Here is a 19,136-nt window from a genome sequence, read left to right as displayed (position 1 = left end):
TGTATGTGAGGCAATGATAAAAGATTGTGCCAAAATGTCATCAGAGCATCTGCATTTGGTGCTTTGGAAGGTGTCTGGATACAGTGTTTCATCTGGTAAAACCACCAACAAGACAAAATAGAAGTGTAAATGGCAGGTTTGCAGCCTAGACCAATCTGCTTTTAACCCGTCATGTTAGTTAAGGTGCACAGCACAATGCCTGGGTGCAGTATAGAAGACAGTCAAAATCTTCCTTTATCATTCTCAGTGAAATACTTGCATGGAAGGACAGTGAAGGCCTTTCATGACCAGTGCCATGCAGAAGGGTTCATTCGGTACTATGGGCTGCACATCAGCATTCAGTCCAGTTCAGGCTACCTGTATTTTAAGGGTGGCTGTCACAGCCTATTTTAAGACTGCCAGCAGTGCCTGCAAGCTGGTAGAGGCAAATACAGATTCATTTTTGGAAACGGCTGGAGCCAGCATGGAATATTGCGCTCCAGGGTCCCTGGTTCGATCCTGAGCTCTGGTTCTGTGCAGAGTTTCTGTGCATATTTTACCTGTGTCCACGTGAGCCTTCTCCCACCTCCCAAAAACATGCCTATAGGTGGATTGGCTATGTTATATTGCTCCTAGCTATAAATGAGAGTGTGAAATGTGTGTGCATGATTCCCCGCAATGGACTAACATCCCATTGAGGGTGCACTCCCACCTCACGCACAGCGTTCCCAGGATAAGCTTCAAATCTACTGGGATAGAGCGGTCACTGAGGATAAATGAATGAATACACTCTGCTTAACTTTATCAAGAGAGTCAAGAGTCGTTTATTTGTCATTTGCACAGTTACACTGGGCATTGAAATACTTGTGACGAGTCTCAGATTTGGACTTTGACAGTACAAGCACTTATTAGACATGAACAAACACACATTTAGCCATGAATGGTTGAGATGATGCTGTGATATAATAAGGTAAGTGAAAACAGTGGTGGACAATGGCAGAGTAAAAGTGACGTGCTATTATGTAAGGCAGAACAGTAAATACAAGTACAGTAAATAGTAAATCTGAATAGTAAATATCTAAGTGTCCCGAAGTGGCAGTAATAAAGTGTCACAGTGCCAGATGAAGGACTGCTGGCTGTTAAGCAGTCTGATGGCTTGAAGATAAAAACTGTTTTTCAGTCTGGCTGTCCGTGATTGGATCTAACGGAGGCGTCTGTCAGACGGCAGTGTCGCAAATGGGTAGTGAGCAGGGTGAGTGCAGTCCTTAATAATACTGCGAGCCTTTCTCAAACAATGCGGTTGGTAAATATCCTGTAAGGCTGGGAGTTTATTTCCATCTATGTGCTCTGTTGTTCTCATCACTCTCTGAAGAGCTTTGTGGTTGGCGGAAGAGCAGCTGCCGTACCAAACATTGATGCAGCCGGTCAGAATGCTCTCTGTGGTGCAGCAGTAGAAGTTTGACAGATGTCAGAGGAAATGCTAAACCTCTTAAGCCTCTGCAGGAAGTAGAGACACTGACGGGCTGCTCTCACTAAGCCAGGGGTGTCCAGCCTTATCCGGAAAGGGCCGGTGTGGGTGCAGGTTTTCATTCCAACCAAGCAGGAGCCACAACTGAGTCTACTGAAAGGCAAGAGCAACTGTTTAAACAGGTGGAATAAGATGTGGCTCCTGCTTGACTGGAATGAAAACCTGCACCCACACTGGCCCTTTGCGGAGAAGCCCGGACACCCCGGGAGAGATCCTCAGAGATGTGGACACCAAGGAACTTGGAGCCCTTAACTCTCTCCACCTCTGCCGCATTGATGTGGGCAGGAATGTGACCCCCTCTGTGTGACTCTGTAATCCACAATCCAGTCATGTCCTTGGTTTTGCTGACATTCAGAGAGAGACTGTTGTCACCACACCACGTTGAAAGCGCTCTGACCTCCTTACCTGATCTGCCCACTTTGCTTCATCACATCACTTTGCCTCTTTTCTTAAAATAAAGAAGGTGTTAGCATAAATTAGCACACCTACCCTACCAAACAGAAAGCTCAGTCGTCTCCTATTGGTCCGCTTAGCCGCGCGAGGGCAGTAGAGCGTTTTTTAAAGCGTTCATCCAGCGCGACGCCCATCCTCCGCGGATGCCTTTGTGATGACGTCAATATGAGGCGGACGCGGAGCGGCCATTACGCAGCGGCTTTCTCTCGGAAAGGTCGGCCGAATTAAAGCGAATCCGCCGGAGATTATTAACGACGATCTGCTGGTTTTGCCAAGCGGCTTTATTAGCAGACTGACATCAGAACGCGTAAAAACACTTCAGCATTTGGGGTGACCAGTTTTCTAGTCGTAAACGCGGAGTTTCGGGACGTTAAAACTGTGAGGAAAATAGCCTGTGGTGTGCTAAGCTATCTTGCATTGCTAAGCGAAAATTTAGCTAGTCGAGCTAAGTAGCTAGACGCAAATAGCGCCGCGGGTCTCGAGGGGGTGTTAGCTAACTGAACCATCTATCGCTATCTAAAAGGTAAATAAGGACATCTGTGCCATCCTTCAAGACGTATTCAGAATGGACGATAAAGCGTTTACTAAAGAATTAGACCAATGGGTAGAACAGCTCAACGAGTGCAAGCAGCTCACCGAGAATCAAGTGAGGACGCTGTGCGAAAAGGTAAGCCTCTGATCCGCTGCAGCTAGCACCAGCCTGCTAACACTGCTAACCCAACTGCGTATAAAGGACTGGGCATAAACGAGTTCGGTTGAGGATGACACCGTGCTAATAATGATTATTTAATAATCAGAAGGGGATCTTTGGTAATCTTTATGACCAGCAAACACTGATTATTACAATGGATTACTGTTTTTTAATCTTTCTTTCAGCTAATTTGGCTACCAGCGCAGTTTCCTCGTTAGCTAACGAGGAAAGCTAACCTTACCGCTGCTCAAAATAGAACATGGCTGATTATTGAGCCACAGCCCCATTAGCTGTCTCGGTTGTTTAGCTACATTGCAGTTAGCTAGCGTTAGTTATTTTAGTTTAAGTTAGCACTAACCGAGTATGTGTTTTCTGTTTTTTTTCCCCTCCAGATTTAAGTTTTTAATTATAACAAGGCGTTCGCGGTAGTACTTGTTAAATACAAGTTAAATAAATATCAACTTTCTAACGTTATCTAAAAGTATATTTTCAGGTTATTTTTAGCTGCAGTGTTATTGAGGTGGTTAACTAGCTAACATGGACTAGCCGCGCAAAAATGACGTCATCGCAGAACGCATTACAAAATGCTAACGTTATTTATCTTAGTTTTAAAGTCAACACTAACCTGGTATGTGTTTAGTTTTTCCCCCCAGATTCATATTATTTAACGGGTTTTAGTTTAGTTTGTAGTACTGCTTACTGTTTTTACATTATCTGTTATGTTTTGTGGTTTTTGTAGCAGCAGTGTTATCCAGCTACTTAACTAGCTAACCTTGACTAGCCCCGCGACATGACGTCATCACTGTTACACACAAACTTTTAGCGGTTTAGGTTGTAAGTAAGTAATTGCTAATGACCTCAAGGCGTCGTGTTAAGGAGGGCGCGCTATGATTTAAGTGAACCTTTTATTTTCTTAAGGCCCAGTGTTTCAGCCTAGCTGAAGGTGTGTTTTAAACATGGACAGGTTTGTCTGTCTGCTCAGCTGGCTTACCTTGTAATAAGCCGCCACACTGACACTGATTTTCTAGCATTATGCAGCCTTTTATCTTGCTGCAGGCTGTTTGATATTTGCATGTCATTAAAATCAAAGGATTGGATTTTTAAATGGACTTCGGTGGCCAATTACATCTGGATATTTAAAAATAACACCATGTTAACACGTCCTCCATCGTAACCCTGATGTACACAATGATAATCTGATGGAAAGTAAGCGCGTAGTATTCTGTACACTTGACTTTTTTCGCTTAACAGTTGTTGTTTTTCTTTCGGCTGCTCCTGTTAGGAGTTGCCACAGCGGATCATTGGTCCGCATATTTGATTTGGCACAGTTTCTATGCCTGATGCATTTTCTGATGCAACCCTCTCTACTTTCGTGTGCAACCCCAGTGGCTGGGGGTCGGGGAATCGAACCCGTGCTGCGGCGATGAGAGCGCCGTGGCCTAACCACTAGATAAACTAGTAAATGACATTTGTCACTCATGCCTAAAATATAAAGTGGTGTTATTTAGTCCTTTTTCTGTCAACCTGATTCAGCACCATACAAACACACACTGGCTTGCCTTCTAATGTCAGTACATAGTGCCTGAGCCACTTCATGAGATGAACACTGTGGGTGGAGAAGTGTTAGAGATGCTAATGGCATTTGAAGGGTGGCTCACATTCTGCCTTTCCTAATTAAACATTCCCATCAGTGTGCAATTTCACTTCTCCCACAAGTTAAAATATGAGGAAATGTACTATGTTTGACTGAAAACACATCGTGGTATTGTTATATTAGAAATAGAAATTTGAAATTGTATTTTGCACTAATCATGTGCCAGTTCCTGTTCCAAAGAGATACACAGTACAGAATACTGCTTCATACAAGCATGTGTTCAATACCCTGACACCACACACTTATGACTTATATTGGATATTTTTTCCCCATTTTCTTTAAACTGTTGGTTCAGAACTTACTGCTCAAAATGCATTTGGTTTGGTGGGTAGATTTTACAGAGCCCAAACAAATATTTACAGTGTGTAGAGGATTGGTATTTCCACTGAAAGACAGGAATACTGTATCTTTTGTTACAGTAGACCTGTTATCCACATAATTACAGAGTGAATACTAAGAGATTACTCTAAATATACTGCTGTGCCTGTATAACAGACATAATATGTTAAGTTGCAAAGGAATGCACTGTTTATTTTATGTTTTTATAGATCTAACCACATTAAAAAATGTAGCCCTTAAATCATATTTTAAGAAGATTGTATTTTGTTTGTTTTATTTGCGTACTAGTTGTGAAGTCTGAATTATGAATTATGGTTGAAACCACAAACAGCATGTGTACTTGCTAGTCTTTTCTCTCTTTTTATTTTTATTTTTTAAAGGAATTAGTGCTGGGCGATTGAAGAATTGGAACAAAAGCAATAGCTGATTACATTTAACTGCCCCATAAACGTACCCTTCCTTTTCACCCTAAATGTCTAAGGCAGTTTACAGCAGGGTTGTCACAGAAACTTCTGGTTCATTATTCACAGCGGCCATCCCCCACGCGTTTCAAAAGGTGCTCCTGAATATACAACACTATTAGTACTACATGTTATGTAATCTTCTTTGATCTACCTGGCTTTAAAGCTATAAAACCTCAAAGTCCATTCAGATCTCGTCAGCCACCTACCCATGGGAAAGCAGAGAAAAATCAGACTAGGAAAGATGTGGCTGAAGTGTATTTGTTTTGATGTACTTTAATCAACAAATTAAACATTTGGAAAATATCTTAGCTTGGTTTTATATTCTGTAATAACCAAGTACTTCATAAACAATTGCTTCTTTTTCTCATGCAGACTAGTTTCGGGTTTCTTATTTGTAGGATAAGTAAACATAAGTAAAATGTAAATATCTGGGTGACGTCAGCGTATTTTACAAGCTGTTCAAAACTGTGCCGCTCTCGATCAGTTTCCAAAATGAGCAGTTGTTGACATCACAGATATCAGATTACGCCCAGCTCCACTGTAAAAGCTAACATGTTACACGTGTATACGGAAGCCTTAAAAGCCTAGGGCAGAAAATTGTGTAAATAATGAGCTCTCTGTCAATAATCATTGTCTTTGCATGAAGTCCCGTTCTTTGCTCATACTCGAGTTCTGAATTTAAGACTGTTGCCAAAATCACTAACATGGCATTCATTATTTACATAATCTCTGAATCGATCGTGTCATTTTTAAACATGCTAAGAGCTCTGAATCAATTTGCTCTCAAACTATTTTGGTCTTTTATCAGAAAAGAGTGTGGCTCTGAGAGGCTAAACTTGGGTTACGGCTGTCCATGGCACCTGCTGTAATGTCCTACTTACTGTGTTAAATGAGGGAAGGGTGGGAAAGAGGAACAGGACTGCAGAGGAGAGGTCTCCATGGAAACCCTTGCATTGTCTCCATGGTGACGCAGGGGGTCGTACTTACAGCCAATATTGATTTGATTTCAGAGTTTTGCAAAGGTCATTTGGGCTCAATAACACTATGTTAAGAGTTCGCAAAACATGTTTTGGTTTTCATTGATGCATGAGGAAGAAATTAGGCCTCCTTCGGACAGCACAGTTTGCTCTCAGAACGAGGCTTTCAGAATGAGTGGTAATTAAGTTCTGCACGACAGATTATTAAGCATGAATGCTAGGTGGTGAAACATTTTGTACAAACTGTATTACCCTGCACTCAGCTTCTTGTCTCAGAAAAGTACATTGTGATTTATCATAATGTTCATGCCTAATGCCTAGATTATACCACCTACTACCGTGTAATGGCCTGCCAGTGCTTTTGTGCTGCAGATGTAACTGATCTCATTTGATTCTCTACAGCATGACTGATCTTATTTGTTCCATATCCACACAGGCTAAAGAGATCCTGACTAAGGAGTCCAATGTGCAGGAAGTGCGCTGCCCTGTCACGGTCTGTGGCGATGTGCATGGCCAATTCCACGACCTCATGGAGCTGTTCAGAATCGGAGGGAAGTCTCCTGACACAAACTACCTGTTTATGGGCGACTATGTAGACAGAGGCTACTACTCAGTGGAAACAGTCACCCTGCTTGTGGCGCTAAAGGTATTTCTAAGTTACACTTACTGGATTTGCGCAATGCAATAACAATTAGCCCTACATGTTCAGACATTCGATTTGTGGTTCTGAGTCTGAATTTCTTGATTGACAGGTCCGTTTCCCAGAGCGCATCACGATATTGCGTGGGAACCACGAGAGCAGACAGATTACACAGGTGTATGGCTTCTATGATGAGTGCTTGAGGAAATACGGCAACGCAAACGTGTGGAAATACTTCACAGACCTCTTTGACTATCTACCCCTTACAGCCCTGGTTGATGGACAGGTTAATAAACCTTCTTTTTAACATAAAAGGATAAAACAAATCGTTTCCTTTTTATCATGAACCTTTACTGACTGTGACGACTGAGCAAAAGTTTACACTAATCATTTTTCTCTGTAGATCTTCTGTCTGCATGGTGGTTTGTCTCCATCTATAGACACACTGGATCACATTCGAGCTCTAGATCGTCTTCAGGAGGTGCCACATGAGGTCCGTACACAAATACAGCACAAAAATCAGCTACACATAAGCATCAAACATTTTTTAAATTATTTAATTCCTCTGTGCACCCTGTTGAAAGATTTTGCACACCTGGAGTTTAAGAGTTTAAGCACTAGAAGTGCTACAGACCAAATTTACCGCTGCCCCTAACCCCCCAAATTTGATCCTGCCGATTTCCAACCACTAGATGGCATCGGCATCATCAGGATTCAATCTCCAGTGATGTGGAAAATGCTTTTGTGTTGTTCCACTCAGGAGTCTGTATAATTTTTACTGCCATGCTGTCCTAATATTTGACTTGTTAAAGTGTGTGTTGATGCTACCTCAATAGGCTTCAGTTTAACTGTTGAGATACATGTTCATCAGAGAGTGACCATATGTGCTACAGGTGTCTAATAGTGATCAACATCTGGGAGTGCAGTTCCAGTATATTTGTCACATAATCAGATAGAATGCTTTCTTTTTAGCTCTGATGTCCAATCCAGCTGTTGGAGTTAATTTTTTTCCCTATGCTGACACTGAATATGAGATTGGTGCCATGTTTAGCTTTCACATTGTTATTTCTGCTTGTGGGCAGCTGTTAAGAGCACTACATATACACATACATACATACCTACATACACGCACACTCACTCACTCACCCGATAATAAGAACAATAAGAAAATAAGAATTGTGGTTAGTTTTAAATCTACCACTTTGGTTATTTCAGCCAGTCTTGTTGCTTGTGTTGTGTTTCAGGGGCCGATGTGTGACTTGCTCTGGTCAGATCCCGATGACCGTGGTGGCTGGGGAATCTCTCCCAGAGGTGCTGGTTACACTTTTGGACAGGATATCTCAGAAACTTTCAACCATGCCAACGGTCTTACTCTGGTTTCCCGTGCGCATCAGCTTGTTATGGAGGTGATGACCATTTGTCCATGTTAGCGTCAAGTTTGGCAAAAAAAGAAATTCACCACATGCAAGCAGAGGATTTGGAAAATGACTTTGTGGTGTGACATGTATTTTGAGATGTAACTGAACTGTTTCTTTTGTCCTTCAGGGATACAACTGGTGTCATGATAGGAATGTTGTCACCATCTTTAGTGCACCAAACTACTGCTATCGCTGTGGCAACCAGGCTGCCATCATGGAACTGGATGATACTCTTAAATATTCCTTGTAAGTATTAGCAACTGATGACTTATATATATATATATATATATATATATATATATATATATATATATATATATATATATATATATATATATATATATATATATATATATATATATATATAAAGTCATGTGTGTGTGTGTGTATATGTAAATATAAATGTAAATATTTATTATGCTTTCTATTAAACACAGCTCCTCCATGAGTGTCTGGCCTTTTAAACATGTGTTAAACTCAGATGTTTACAACGTTAGCTCTTCTAACTTCTCGATCCTCTCTTTCAGCCTTCAGTTTGATCCTGCACCTCGGCGTGGAGAGCCTCATGTGACCCGCCGCACCCCCGATTATTTCTTATAAACACACATACACACACACACACACACTGGCCTGACGTAGGAAAAACGACCTCTAAAGCAAACGACAAATACGGCAGATCCCTACATATATACATGTATTCATCCCACCGCGTGTGTATATATTTGGGGATGTTACAACATGACATGAAAGCACTAACATGGACCAAAATGTGCCATACAAGCATCTAATGCAGAAATACAAATTGCCCTGTGTCTCAGTACTGCTACACAGTGTCCCGTTTTAGCCTTTAGTGCAATTGCCTGCTGTATACTATGGATAGTAATGTTCTCTTTGTTCTTGAAATGTACATGAGTCTGAGGAAAAAAAAATCTGATATCTAGCTTCCCCCCCTTCAGTATCACTGGACAAATGATGTTCTTTAAGTTGGCAATGCCAGGCATGTGAAATAAGGTAACATTTTATACAAGTGCACAAGCTTACATCCTTTCCTGTCTTCACCAAACACTATACTATTGGGAATGAATGCTTAATCTGAGGGAGGAGTCTTTTCCTTTTTGGGAGTGTATGCTTTCATGTATATGGACCCCTATCTTAACTCAACTGTCCATCCCTTTGTCTACCATCTTTTGTGTTCACTGTCTTTTCTGTGTATTTGTCATGAAGTGATTGCCTCTTCTTTGGTGTATTTGAACTAATAAAGTCCTTTTATCGCAAGCTACTCCAAATAAATGTGCTAGTGATGTTTTGTTTTTTTTTCCTTTGCGGAATGATGAGCATCATATGGGGAAATCATAAGATGTGTAATTTTAGGTTAATACTGGTATTTTAAGCACAAACCAAACCAGTTTCTTTAATGTATTGATTCAACTGTAGCCCTCTAATAGTTTGGCTCTGCAATTTCCATTTGAAGTTTACTTCTACTCTTTTTTTTTTTTTTTTTTTTTTTTTTAAATAATGACCTATTCCCTTTTTTGCCTTTATTAAAAATCATTTGGTTCTAACATTAAGCACACTTGTTTTCCTTCACTGCAATCCATAATTTATCACAATTTTAGAGCTCTACATACAGAGCTTTTAAACTTTGCTGTGAATGTGTACAATTTTGATTCCACATATCTAGAGTTAAGGTAGCTAAGAACAAGCTACAATCCAAGGTTGAGTTTATGCTTTTTCAAACCCTCTTTCCGGATCCCTAGTGTCAGGTAAACTTCATTTTCATTGCATGCAAGAACATCTACCTTTGATCAACATGCTTGCGAAACTGTTCCACTGCAAATACAGGATTAATTAATAATTAATTTATATACATACAGTGTAATACAATGTTGTATTACATACAAAATTAATCATTTATAATAATTAATCTTTAAAATAAAACAAAATGAATTATTCCTGTAAACAGGGTGCCTGTGTGATTACCATGTGAGCATTATGTTTAGTGATTTGCTCAATAACATTCTTGTTTTTGCCACATGTTTCACTTCCTACAGCAATATCATTATGTGGGTTACATAATGGGTGGTGACCAACATTAAGGGTGGGTGAAATGTAAAACATTCACTGTTCTTGAAGACATTTTTATGATCCACAATATTTATCATATTATTTACAGTCCTCTCTGAAAGTATTGGAACAGCAAGGCCAATTCTTTTGTTCTTGCAATACATTTACAAGACATTTGGGTTTGAGATCAAAACATGAATATAAGACAAGAGAATTTCAGCTTTCATTTCCTGATATTTACATCTAGATATGTTATACAAGAAGTGGGCACCTTTTGTTTGAACCTACCCATTTTTCAGGTGATCAGAAATACTGGAACATGTGACTGACAGGTGTTTCCTGTTGCCCAGGTGTGCGCTGTTAGATTGATTGTTTAAACAATTAATAGATATGAATGTCTACTCTGGGTTTCGTCTATAAAAACTGCATTTGTTATTAGAAAGGATAAACCAACATGAAGACCAGAGAGCTGTCTAGGAGAGAAAAGCAAGCCATTTTGAAGCTGAGAAAAAAGGGAAAACCAGAGCCATTGTACAAGCATTGGACATAGTCAATACAACAATTTGGAATCTCCTGAAAGTAAAAGAAACCACTGGTGTACTAACAACCACACATGGAACAGGTCAGCCAAGGAAAGCAACAGCAGTTTATGACAAACATTGTGAGAGCTGTGAAGAAAAACCCAAAAAGCAAGAGTCAGTGGCATCACCAACAACCTCCACAGGGCAGGGATGAAAGTATCCCAATCCACTGTTCGAAGATGACTTTGAGAGCAGAAATATAGAGCCATACCACAAGACACAAACCATTCATCAAGTAAGTATCAGAAGGACAGATAGGAATTTGCAAAGAAATAGAGATTAGCCACAATGTTCTGGAACCAAGATTAACCTCTACCAAAGTGTGGAGAAAGAAAGGCTTGCATGGCTGCTTCTGGAACAGACTCACTAATCTTTATTGATGATGTAACTCATGAAGGTAGCAGCAGAATGAATTCAGAAGTCTACAGAAAGTCTACAGAATTCTGTCTGCCAATTTACAGAGAAATGCATCCAATTCTAATTTGAAGACAATAACCCAAAACACACTGCTAACACAACAAAGGGCTTCATCATGAGAAAAAAAGTGGAAGGTTTTAGACGGGTCAAGTCAATCACCAGACCTTAACCCAACTGAGCATGCATTTCACCTCCTGAAGAGGAGACTTAAGAGAGAAACCCCCCACAACAAGCCTGGAAAAGCATCACTAAGAAGAATGCAACAGTTTGGTGATGTCAGTGGGTCACCGGCCTGATGCACTTATTGCATGCAAAGGAACATGCAGTCAAATATTAATGTTATTTATTTTAAGGCTGTCTGTTCCAATACTTTTGCTCACCTAAAAACTGGGTGGTCTGCCACCAAAGGTGCCATGTTCTAAGTTGTTTAACACATCTAGATGTAAATATCAGGAAATGAAAACTGAAATTCTGATCTGTCGTCTCATATTCCTCTTTTGATCTCAAACCCAAATGTCTTCAGTGTAGAAGACAAAAGAAATAGCCTTGCAGTTCCAGTACTTTCAGATGGGACTGTAGGTTTGCTAACAAATTGCCAGCAAATGTTATAAAAGTGGAGAAAAGCATATTACAGTGTACAATATCAATATCAAATTGTCATTTTGCCCATCCTTAAGCATCATTAAGATCACTCAATAGATTTGTACAGTTTATACCAAGTGTTTCTCTTTGTTAGAGATTTTTGCTACGATTTTTATTCTGTAATTGAAATGTTACAGAACCAGAAGTGACTGAAATCAATGGTATTTTCCATTTAATTGTGTCTAATAGCTCCATCAAAGGTGGATGGACTTTTATTAGAAGCTTTATGTCCATCTAATATTTCAATATAAACAAAGGTCCAGGTGCCTTAATTCAACTACTACTAACTTCACAAAGACCTGAGGATGGTATTAACTTGTGGACGGATCTTTTTCCTCCACATTAAGAGTGGTGTGTGTGATGATCCCGACATCTTCCATGCTGAGGTCTGTTCGTGTGAGCAGTGGACCCCTGGGGTACGATGTGTACAAGGCATAAAGAGTGGGAGAGTATCCAGACTTGTGCAACCAGTCTAAAAGGACCTAAGGATGATAAGTAAATATTGCATTACACCTTTAAAGGAAGTATTCAATGAAAAAGTTGCACCATTTTCCATTTAAGCCAAATGTAGTCAGCCAAGACCCATTCCCACCAAGATGTGATAGTGTTTAACATTTGCTTCTTACTTAGTTTTGCATTAGCATTTCAGTTCTAGCTAAACTGAACTCACCCAAAATCTTTTCTGTAAATATACTGTATAACCAAACAGTGTAAATATCTGCTTCAAACTGCAGACAGGTTTTTTAGGAATGTCACAAAGACTTGATGTGCTTGTTCAGGACACAGTATGACTTAATCTGATCTATAAAAACAGACAAAAGTTTATCTGAACACAGACACAGTGGATGATATTTCAGCTCGACTGTCATTGGTAATCGGAGTTTCACCCATGATGTCATGAGAGAAAAATGCGTGAAATCCAATCTTAAACCCTCTGATCTACTCACAGTCCTCTGACACCGAACATGTCTTGGCTGATCGAGTACATCTGAGATATGTGGGAAATTGTGGAATTTGTGATATTCTTTTGGCAATGCATTTCTTTAACTGCTATCTTTAACGCGCAGTGAATGAACCAGGATATACTCACTGTAGATCTGCATGTTTTCAAAAACCTTCTTCGGACTGTTCTTCCACTGGGACATCTCAGAGCAATTTTTACAACCTGAAGAGGAGTCATTACATTAATCAGCTAAAATATATATTCCACCGTTCATTCTTACTGTATTGCTGCCATTGCGGGGACGATTCTGCCCCTGACAGAAAAGAAATCGCACTGGGCGAAAACATGAAATGCTACACACAGACAGCTTTGCGTTTCATTTGGGACATGATGACAACATGCCTCGATGAAAAGCAAAACCTTTACTGCATTGCTCTTACATTGCTTCATCTCCTCAGTGGATCAGGGTATTTTTTTAAAAAGATTTTAATGCTGACTTTGTTCCAGAAGTGAATGTAATTCCCCGTGCAATTCACTTTCATCAGTGTGTTGCAGTCATGCCACGCTGAAATGCAATCTCTGTCCTATAACAGCCCTGAGCCACAGTCAGGAGTGTGGTAGTAATCTGAGGAAGAGTTGCCATCCATACAAAGAAACAGCCTTTATAGTTTCTATTACATTAATTGTTCAATGTGTAATCATCAAGCTTTTCAGTATTATTACTGAAATGTGTGTTTTGTTAAAGTGTTAATGTGACTAAAAGGTGTTGAAGCAAGCTTTTAGAGAATGAACCCACTCACCCCATTAGCGTCTTCTGCAGGTTCATCAGGTAAGGTTATGATCTTAGACAGAAAAAAGGAAAAAAAAATCACTAAAAAAGCAAGCACATCATGTCAGAATAAATACAGCCTCATACCACACTCCATTAACCTCACTAACTAGTGCAGGCGTAACACAGCCACAGCAGTGACTCGATGTAATCGGAAACATTTCTTACCTTTTTTACGTTGGGGAGTCGTGTCTGGACAGGAGCCGGATTCGGTGCCTCTAGCTCCTTTCGCTTCCTTGCGGCCCTCTGGCTAGGAGTCTCATCATCGCCATCTGTGTTTGCCATCATCTGTTCCTCCTGCATCATTAGCTACAGTTAGTGCAGTGGCAGTGGGAGGCATTACAGCAGCTACCACTAAAATTGTCATAGTTTTCAAAAAAATGTGAGACAAAGTGTCTCACCCCTCCTAGTGTGAAACCCTGGCTGAGTTTCCAGCTTTGTCCCGTCATACGATAGAAGTCTTCCTCTGCCTTCCTGAGTACTGCTTCCTGTCGGGGCTTCACTACTGCCTCAAGGTATTTCTCTGACTATTTTTTAAAGAAAATACAAAATCAGGTTATGTTACTAAGAAAGCAGCAGACGTTAAAAGGTGCAGAATGTAATGTAATGTTAATTTTCAAGTCTCAACATTGCCATGCAATGCATCTGTCGTTTTCTGTTTTTTGGGTGTCTATTTGCAACTAGGTGAGAAAAAAACTGCTATACAGTAGAGCTATTTGCACCTTTACAAAAAAAATCAGCCCTCCAGAAGTAAATATTTAACATTATGAGACTTTGGAATTATAAGATATAATCTGGCTTTAATGGTAGATATGATATAATGGTAAATACTGTATGTTATTTACATGCCAGTGATTATACATGTTAGAAGTTGTTCTCCAAATATTGCTTAAATGCATAAAAAATACACAATTGAAAAGTGCTGCTCTCACCTTACTGAGAATTAAATATCAAATATTTATGGTGCAATATCTTAAGATACTACCTGTTTGGTAGCAAAGTTAGCTAAAATTAGGTAACGTTTTAAACTGTCTGTAAAAAGTATGCATTTCTATTTCCATCAAGGTACATACAGGATCTGCTTCATTCATTTCAGGCTTTTGTTTAGATTTTTCCCAGCTCTGAAATTACAAGGCACAATTGCAATTCACCTTGCAAGCAACAGAAGGCCATAAACATTACAAACTACTTCTTTAAAAACAGTAAAAAAGCTGAGCTTGAAAATCATTTATCACACATGTGTAGTTTATTTCTGCAGTACAGTCTGTGTGACTGTCCAAACCTTAGCACTGTGTTGATGCTGTTGCTCCCGTCTTGCTTTTTCCTGTTTAAATCTACTGTGTGCATCTTCAGCAGGACCTGCAACGACAGTAGAGCGCTCAGGGCCAATATGCATAAAGAGTCTAAGAATTACTCGTGAAAATAATCCACTTAAGTTCAAAAAATAATCTGAGATAAAAGCTGGGAGCAAATTGTGTAGTAAAATTTCTCTGAGCAGCTCTTAGTAGACGTAGGAGTTAATCCTAGGAATAAATTTTTAATCATGAACTATGGAGAAGATTCTTTGCCAGACAGAAAAGCAATCCCATGCAGGGAAAAACCTGAAATGCAATACACAGATGGTATTACTTTTCACTTCTGATATGAGAGCAAAATGCAAAACCTAAATTGCATTGCTCTTATAGCTTTGATCGCTTCTTCATTTTAACCTCTGTTCTTGGCTATATCTACAATCTCATAATTCAGTTCATAACTGATTTCCTTCTAGTCTGTTTTCCAGTTACTACAAATGCTTATTTTTGTCTACATTCCTAATAGAAATTATAGTATTTTCAAATATGTAAATAGTTTGTGGTGCCATGATCAAAGACTTCATCTTTTAAAATTCATTCTTTTAAACCGTTAAAATGCATGATGTGTCGTTCATTAATAAATTAAACACTGTAATCATTGGAAACTACCGTGGTATAAGTGGCATAACACACTTCAGACTGAGCTGTTATATGAAAATAACACTCTTCGGCGTGGTAATGGCACTCAGCTTCACACCACCCCTGTGGGCTTTTTTTTTATTTTTATTTTATTTTTTTTAAAAACCACACTCTCTGTCATGTTTATTCTTTACTTATTTTCTGTTCTGATAAAACTCTATTCTATTCCATTGTACTCTACAAGGGTGAGTCAAGTGAAAACTTTAAAAGTGCAAGATTAATTAGAATTGAATATAATTTTTTAGCAGAATCCAGAGACTCGTTAAGCGCTGGAACACTTGCACTGAAAGAAATGGAGATTATGTAGAAAAATGATACACTTTTGCGACACCTATTTGCAATAAACAATTTAACCCTTTCATGCATGTTTTAAAACTAGTGTCTTTTGTAAACTGTGAATTTGTTTGTTCAGAAATGATACTTTCTAAATTTTTTGTCTTCATCATTACATATTTTAGACCTGAATGTTAAAGATTTTGGACATTGGAATATTTTTAAATATATATATATATATATATATATATATATATATATATACACACATATATATACATATATATATGTATATAATTTCAGTTTAGCCTCTTTTACTCATGAACAATCCATTTACTTTTTACTATGTGATATTTAGATATTTATACAGAATCAAAATTCATATATCATACAATTTTATAATATCTAATATCAGAATATTGCCATGCATGTAAACGTGGTCACTGAATATGCAAATCAGTGTATGACGTAATCTGGTGACTTCCAGCATCATTTCGAGCATGTGTTTGCTGCCTTCCCCCTGAAAAGAGACAGCAACTCTGCCTAACTCTGCTTTTAACAGTATGAGACACCTCTGTAGCACTCCTAAATACTCGAGAAGTGGTTTACTCTTTAGGCCAAATACTCTAAGGTTGTACATTCCTCCAATTCTTAAGCCTAAGTCCATACCCACATTTATAATATTTTTTAGCACTTAAGACCAAAATCTTACTCTGTATGGCTTTATAGAACATCCCAAGTCTTAGATTAGCTCTCAAATCTGTAAATCAGTCATGATTTCAAGAAGAAATCCGTGTAGTACCTTCCACTGGCAGTGGAGTGGCTGGACACAGGTAAGATCTGAGTCTGGGGTACAAGCAGGAGCTCATCCAAGTCAACACACTGAGCAACAGCAGCCCACGACCTGCTAACCTCACTGCATCCTTCACACCTGGACAACACACACCATTACACATTTACACACCTTATTAACAAGCTTGTTACATCACTGTTCACTGGGGGAAAACAACAACAACAACAACAACAACAGAGTGATTAATGCATTCTTTTATCAGAGATCCAGAAAGTGCCCAGGATACATAGTATTCATAGTATTCAAACTTTTTATGTTAAGTATGTGAAAAACTTATTTTTTATTATTATTAACTGCTTATTATTATTAACTGTTTATTGTTATTAACTATTATTCACCTATTACTGAAAACTTCCATGATACAATCAAAAATACCGAGAAAAAGAAAACAAACAAATACGCTCTCGCTACCGCCATTTCCTCACTTATGGCTCAATCCTTAACGGATCCCAATTATCCATATAGTGCACTACATAGAATCTAAAAACATTTAGTTCATACGCTATGTAGTGCACGATGGACTAAATTTGGATTTGGGATTCAGCCTCTACGCTGCCGGCTTCCATGCGGAAGTGCTGTTTTCAAAATAAAAGCCTCAACTTGGTAAGCGTCATTACAAAATAAAAGGTAAGCCTACTCTAAAGAAATTTATCATCAGTCAATGAATCAGTGAAGGATTCAATGAATGAAATAATCCACTTTGGAGTTAACTAGACATGGTAAAAACATTAAGGAAAAAAAAACATAAAATCATCTGTGGTTAAATGCAATGTCATGATTTTGCTATAAACATACATACACTCACTGAGCACTTTATTAGGAACACCTGTACACCTACTCATTCATGCAGTTAGCTAATCAGCCAGTCATGTGGCAGCAGTGCAATGTATAAAATCATGCAGATACTGATCAGCAGCTTCAGGTACTTTTCAACATCAGAATGGGGAAAAATGTGATCTCTGTGATTTTGACCGTGGCATGATTGTTGGTGCCAGACAGGCTGGTTTAAGTATCTCTATAACTATAATCTCCTGGGATTTTCACGCACAACAGTCTCTAGAGTTTACTCAGAATGGTGTAGTTCTGCAGACGGAAATGACTTGTTGATGAGAAAGGTCAATGGACAATGGCTAGACTGATTCGAGCTGACAGAAAGGCTATAGTAACTGAGATAACCACTCTGTACAATTGTGGTGAGCAGAAAAGCATCTCAGAACCTTGGGGTGGACGCGTTGCAACAGCAGAAGTCCATGTCGGTTTCCACTTCTGTCAACCAAGAACAGAAAGCAGAGGCTGCAGTGGGCACAGGCTCACCAAAACTGAACAGGTGAAGACTGGAAAAATGGAGCCTGATGTGGTAGAACGGGAGATTCGCAACATGAAAATGCACCTGAAAAATCTGCAGGATTTGCATGATGCAATCATGTCAACATGGACCAGAATCTCAAAGGAATGTTTCCAACATCTTGTGGAATCCATGCCATGAAGAATTGAGGCTGTTTTGAGAGCAAAGGGAGGCCCTACCCAGTACAGTATAGTGTTCCTAATAAAGTGCTTAGTGAGTGTGTATAATAAAAATGACATAATATTTAAAAAGAGATGCACGATGGTGCAGTGGGTAGTGTTGTAGCCTCACAGCTCCAGTTTCCCCTTGGCTACGTTACTGGGTAAATTGCCCCTAGGTGTGAATGAGTCCATGGTGCCTTGTGATGGACTAGCGTGTCAGGGTGTACAGTATTCCCCTCTCACGCCCAGTGTTCCTGGGATTGGCTCCAGATCTCCTGCCCTCCTGTCCAGGATAAAGCAGTTACTGAAGATGGATGAATGATGATATTTAAATAAATAAAATATTTATAATCATTCTGTCTGGAAAAAACTATGAGCAGTAGGTCCAGGCTGTAAGACAATATAGAACATGAATGACATGCACCTGAATGACATTGAATAACAGCACCATTATTTCTGTTTTAATTTACACTAATAGTTACTTTTAAAAAAATTAATTACGCTATTTACAGTATTTCATTTGGCATGATAAGACAGCATATGTTAGTAACAAGACGTGGGTGATATGACGATCTTAGATCGTGAACGATTAAAATGTCTTCACGATCTGTATTTACAGCAAGATCATGTGTCTTGTGATACTAAACACATTTTAAAATGCTCAGACATGGCATTGCAAGTTATTTTACAAACCAGATTTTATTTGTTATTGAAGCTTGTGCTCTCTCTCTGACAGACATAAGAACATCATCCCATAATAGCCAAGAGTAGGCAATTCCTTATCTTATGCTTCTTCCTCAATTTGGTTAGCAACACAGTAGCATGGCTGACAAAACAGAGAGGAGTTGGTGCCTAAAATTTCAACATGGATTTCACTCAGTGGGCACAGCACAA

The 19,136-nt window shown here is 39.1% G+C and overlaps 2 protein-coding genes across 4 annotated transcripts; one reads left to right on the top strand and one right to left on the bottom strand.

Annotated features, from left to right (window-relative positions):
• Positions 1–2,110: 2,110 nt before the first annotated feature.
• On the top strand, positions 2,111–9,433 carry ppp2cb (protein phosphatase 2, catalytic subunit, beta isozyme). Its single transcript, XM_026941821.3, has 7 exons — positions 2,111–2,627; positions 6,522–6,731; positions 6,838–7,011; positions 7,129–7,218; positions 7,970–8,131; positions 8,271–8,389; positions 8,671–9,433. Exons 1-7 carry the CDS (start codon positions 2,526–2,528, stop codon positions 8,741–8,743), a joined length of 930 nt encoding a protein of 309 aa, XP_026797622.1. The 5' UTR covers positions 2,111–2,525; the 3' UTR covers positions 8,744–9,433.
• A 13-nt stretch (positions 9,434–9,446) lies between these two features.
• ubxn8 (UBX domain protein 8) lies at positions 9,447–17,294 on the bottom strand. Of its 3 annotated transcripts, XR_008304519.1 has the most exons (10): positions 17,075–17,294; positions 16,686–16,814; positions 14,902–14,978; positions 14,693–14,740; positions 14,021–14,146; positions 13,788–13,916; positions 13,591–13,632; positions 13,231–13,415; positions 12,938–13,012; positions 12,266–12,329 (listed from the first exon to the last, which is right to left on the bottom strand). XR_008304519.1 is itself a non-coding variant. In XM_026941627.3 (9 exons), the coding sequence occupies exons 1-9, from the start codon at positions 17,151–17,153 to the stop codon at positions 12,159–12,161; spliced, it is 876 nt and encodes a 291-aa protein (XP_026797428.1). In that variant the 5' UTR covers positions 17,154–17,294; the 3' UTR covers positions 9,447–12,158. The 3 variants fall into 3 exon arrangements, 2 of the variants coding, with proteins under 2 accessions (XP_026797428.1, XP_053097370.1); XM_026941627.3 differs by lacking the exon at positions 13,231–13,415 and having other exon boundaries at positions 9,447–12,329; XM_053241395.1 differs by lacking the exons at positions 13,231–13,415; positions 14,693–14,740 and having other exon boundaries at positions 9,447–12,329; positions 17,075–17,291.
• Positions 17,295–19,136: the final 1,842 nt, after the last annotated feature.

This window comes from Pangasianodon hypophthalmus, chromosome 17 (genome assembly GCF_027358585.1).
Source record: "Pangasianodon hypophthalmus isolate fPanHyp1 chromosome 17, fPanHyp1.pri, whole genome shotgun sequence".
Classification (NCBI taxonomy): Eukaryota; Metazoa; Chordata; class Actinopteri; order Siluriformes; family Pangasiidae; genus Pangasianodon; species Pangasianodon hypophthalmus.
Note: the sequence above shows the minus strand (reverse complement) of the source record. Positions and strands in the feature narration are given on the sequence as shown.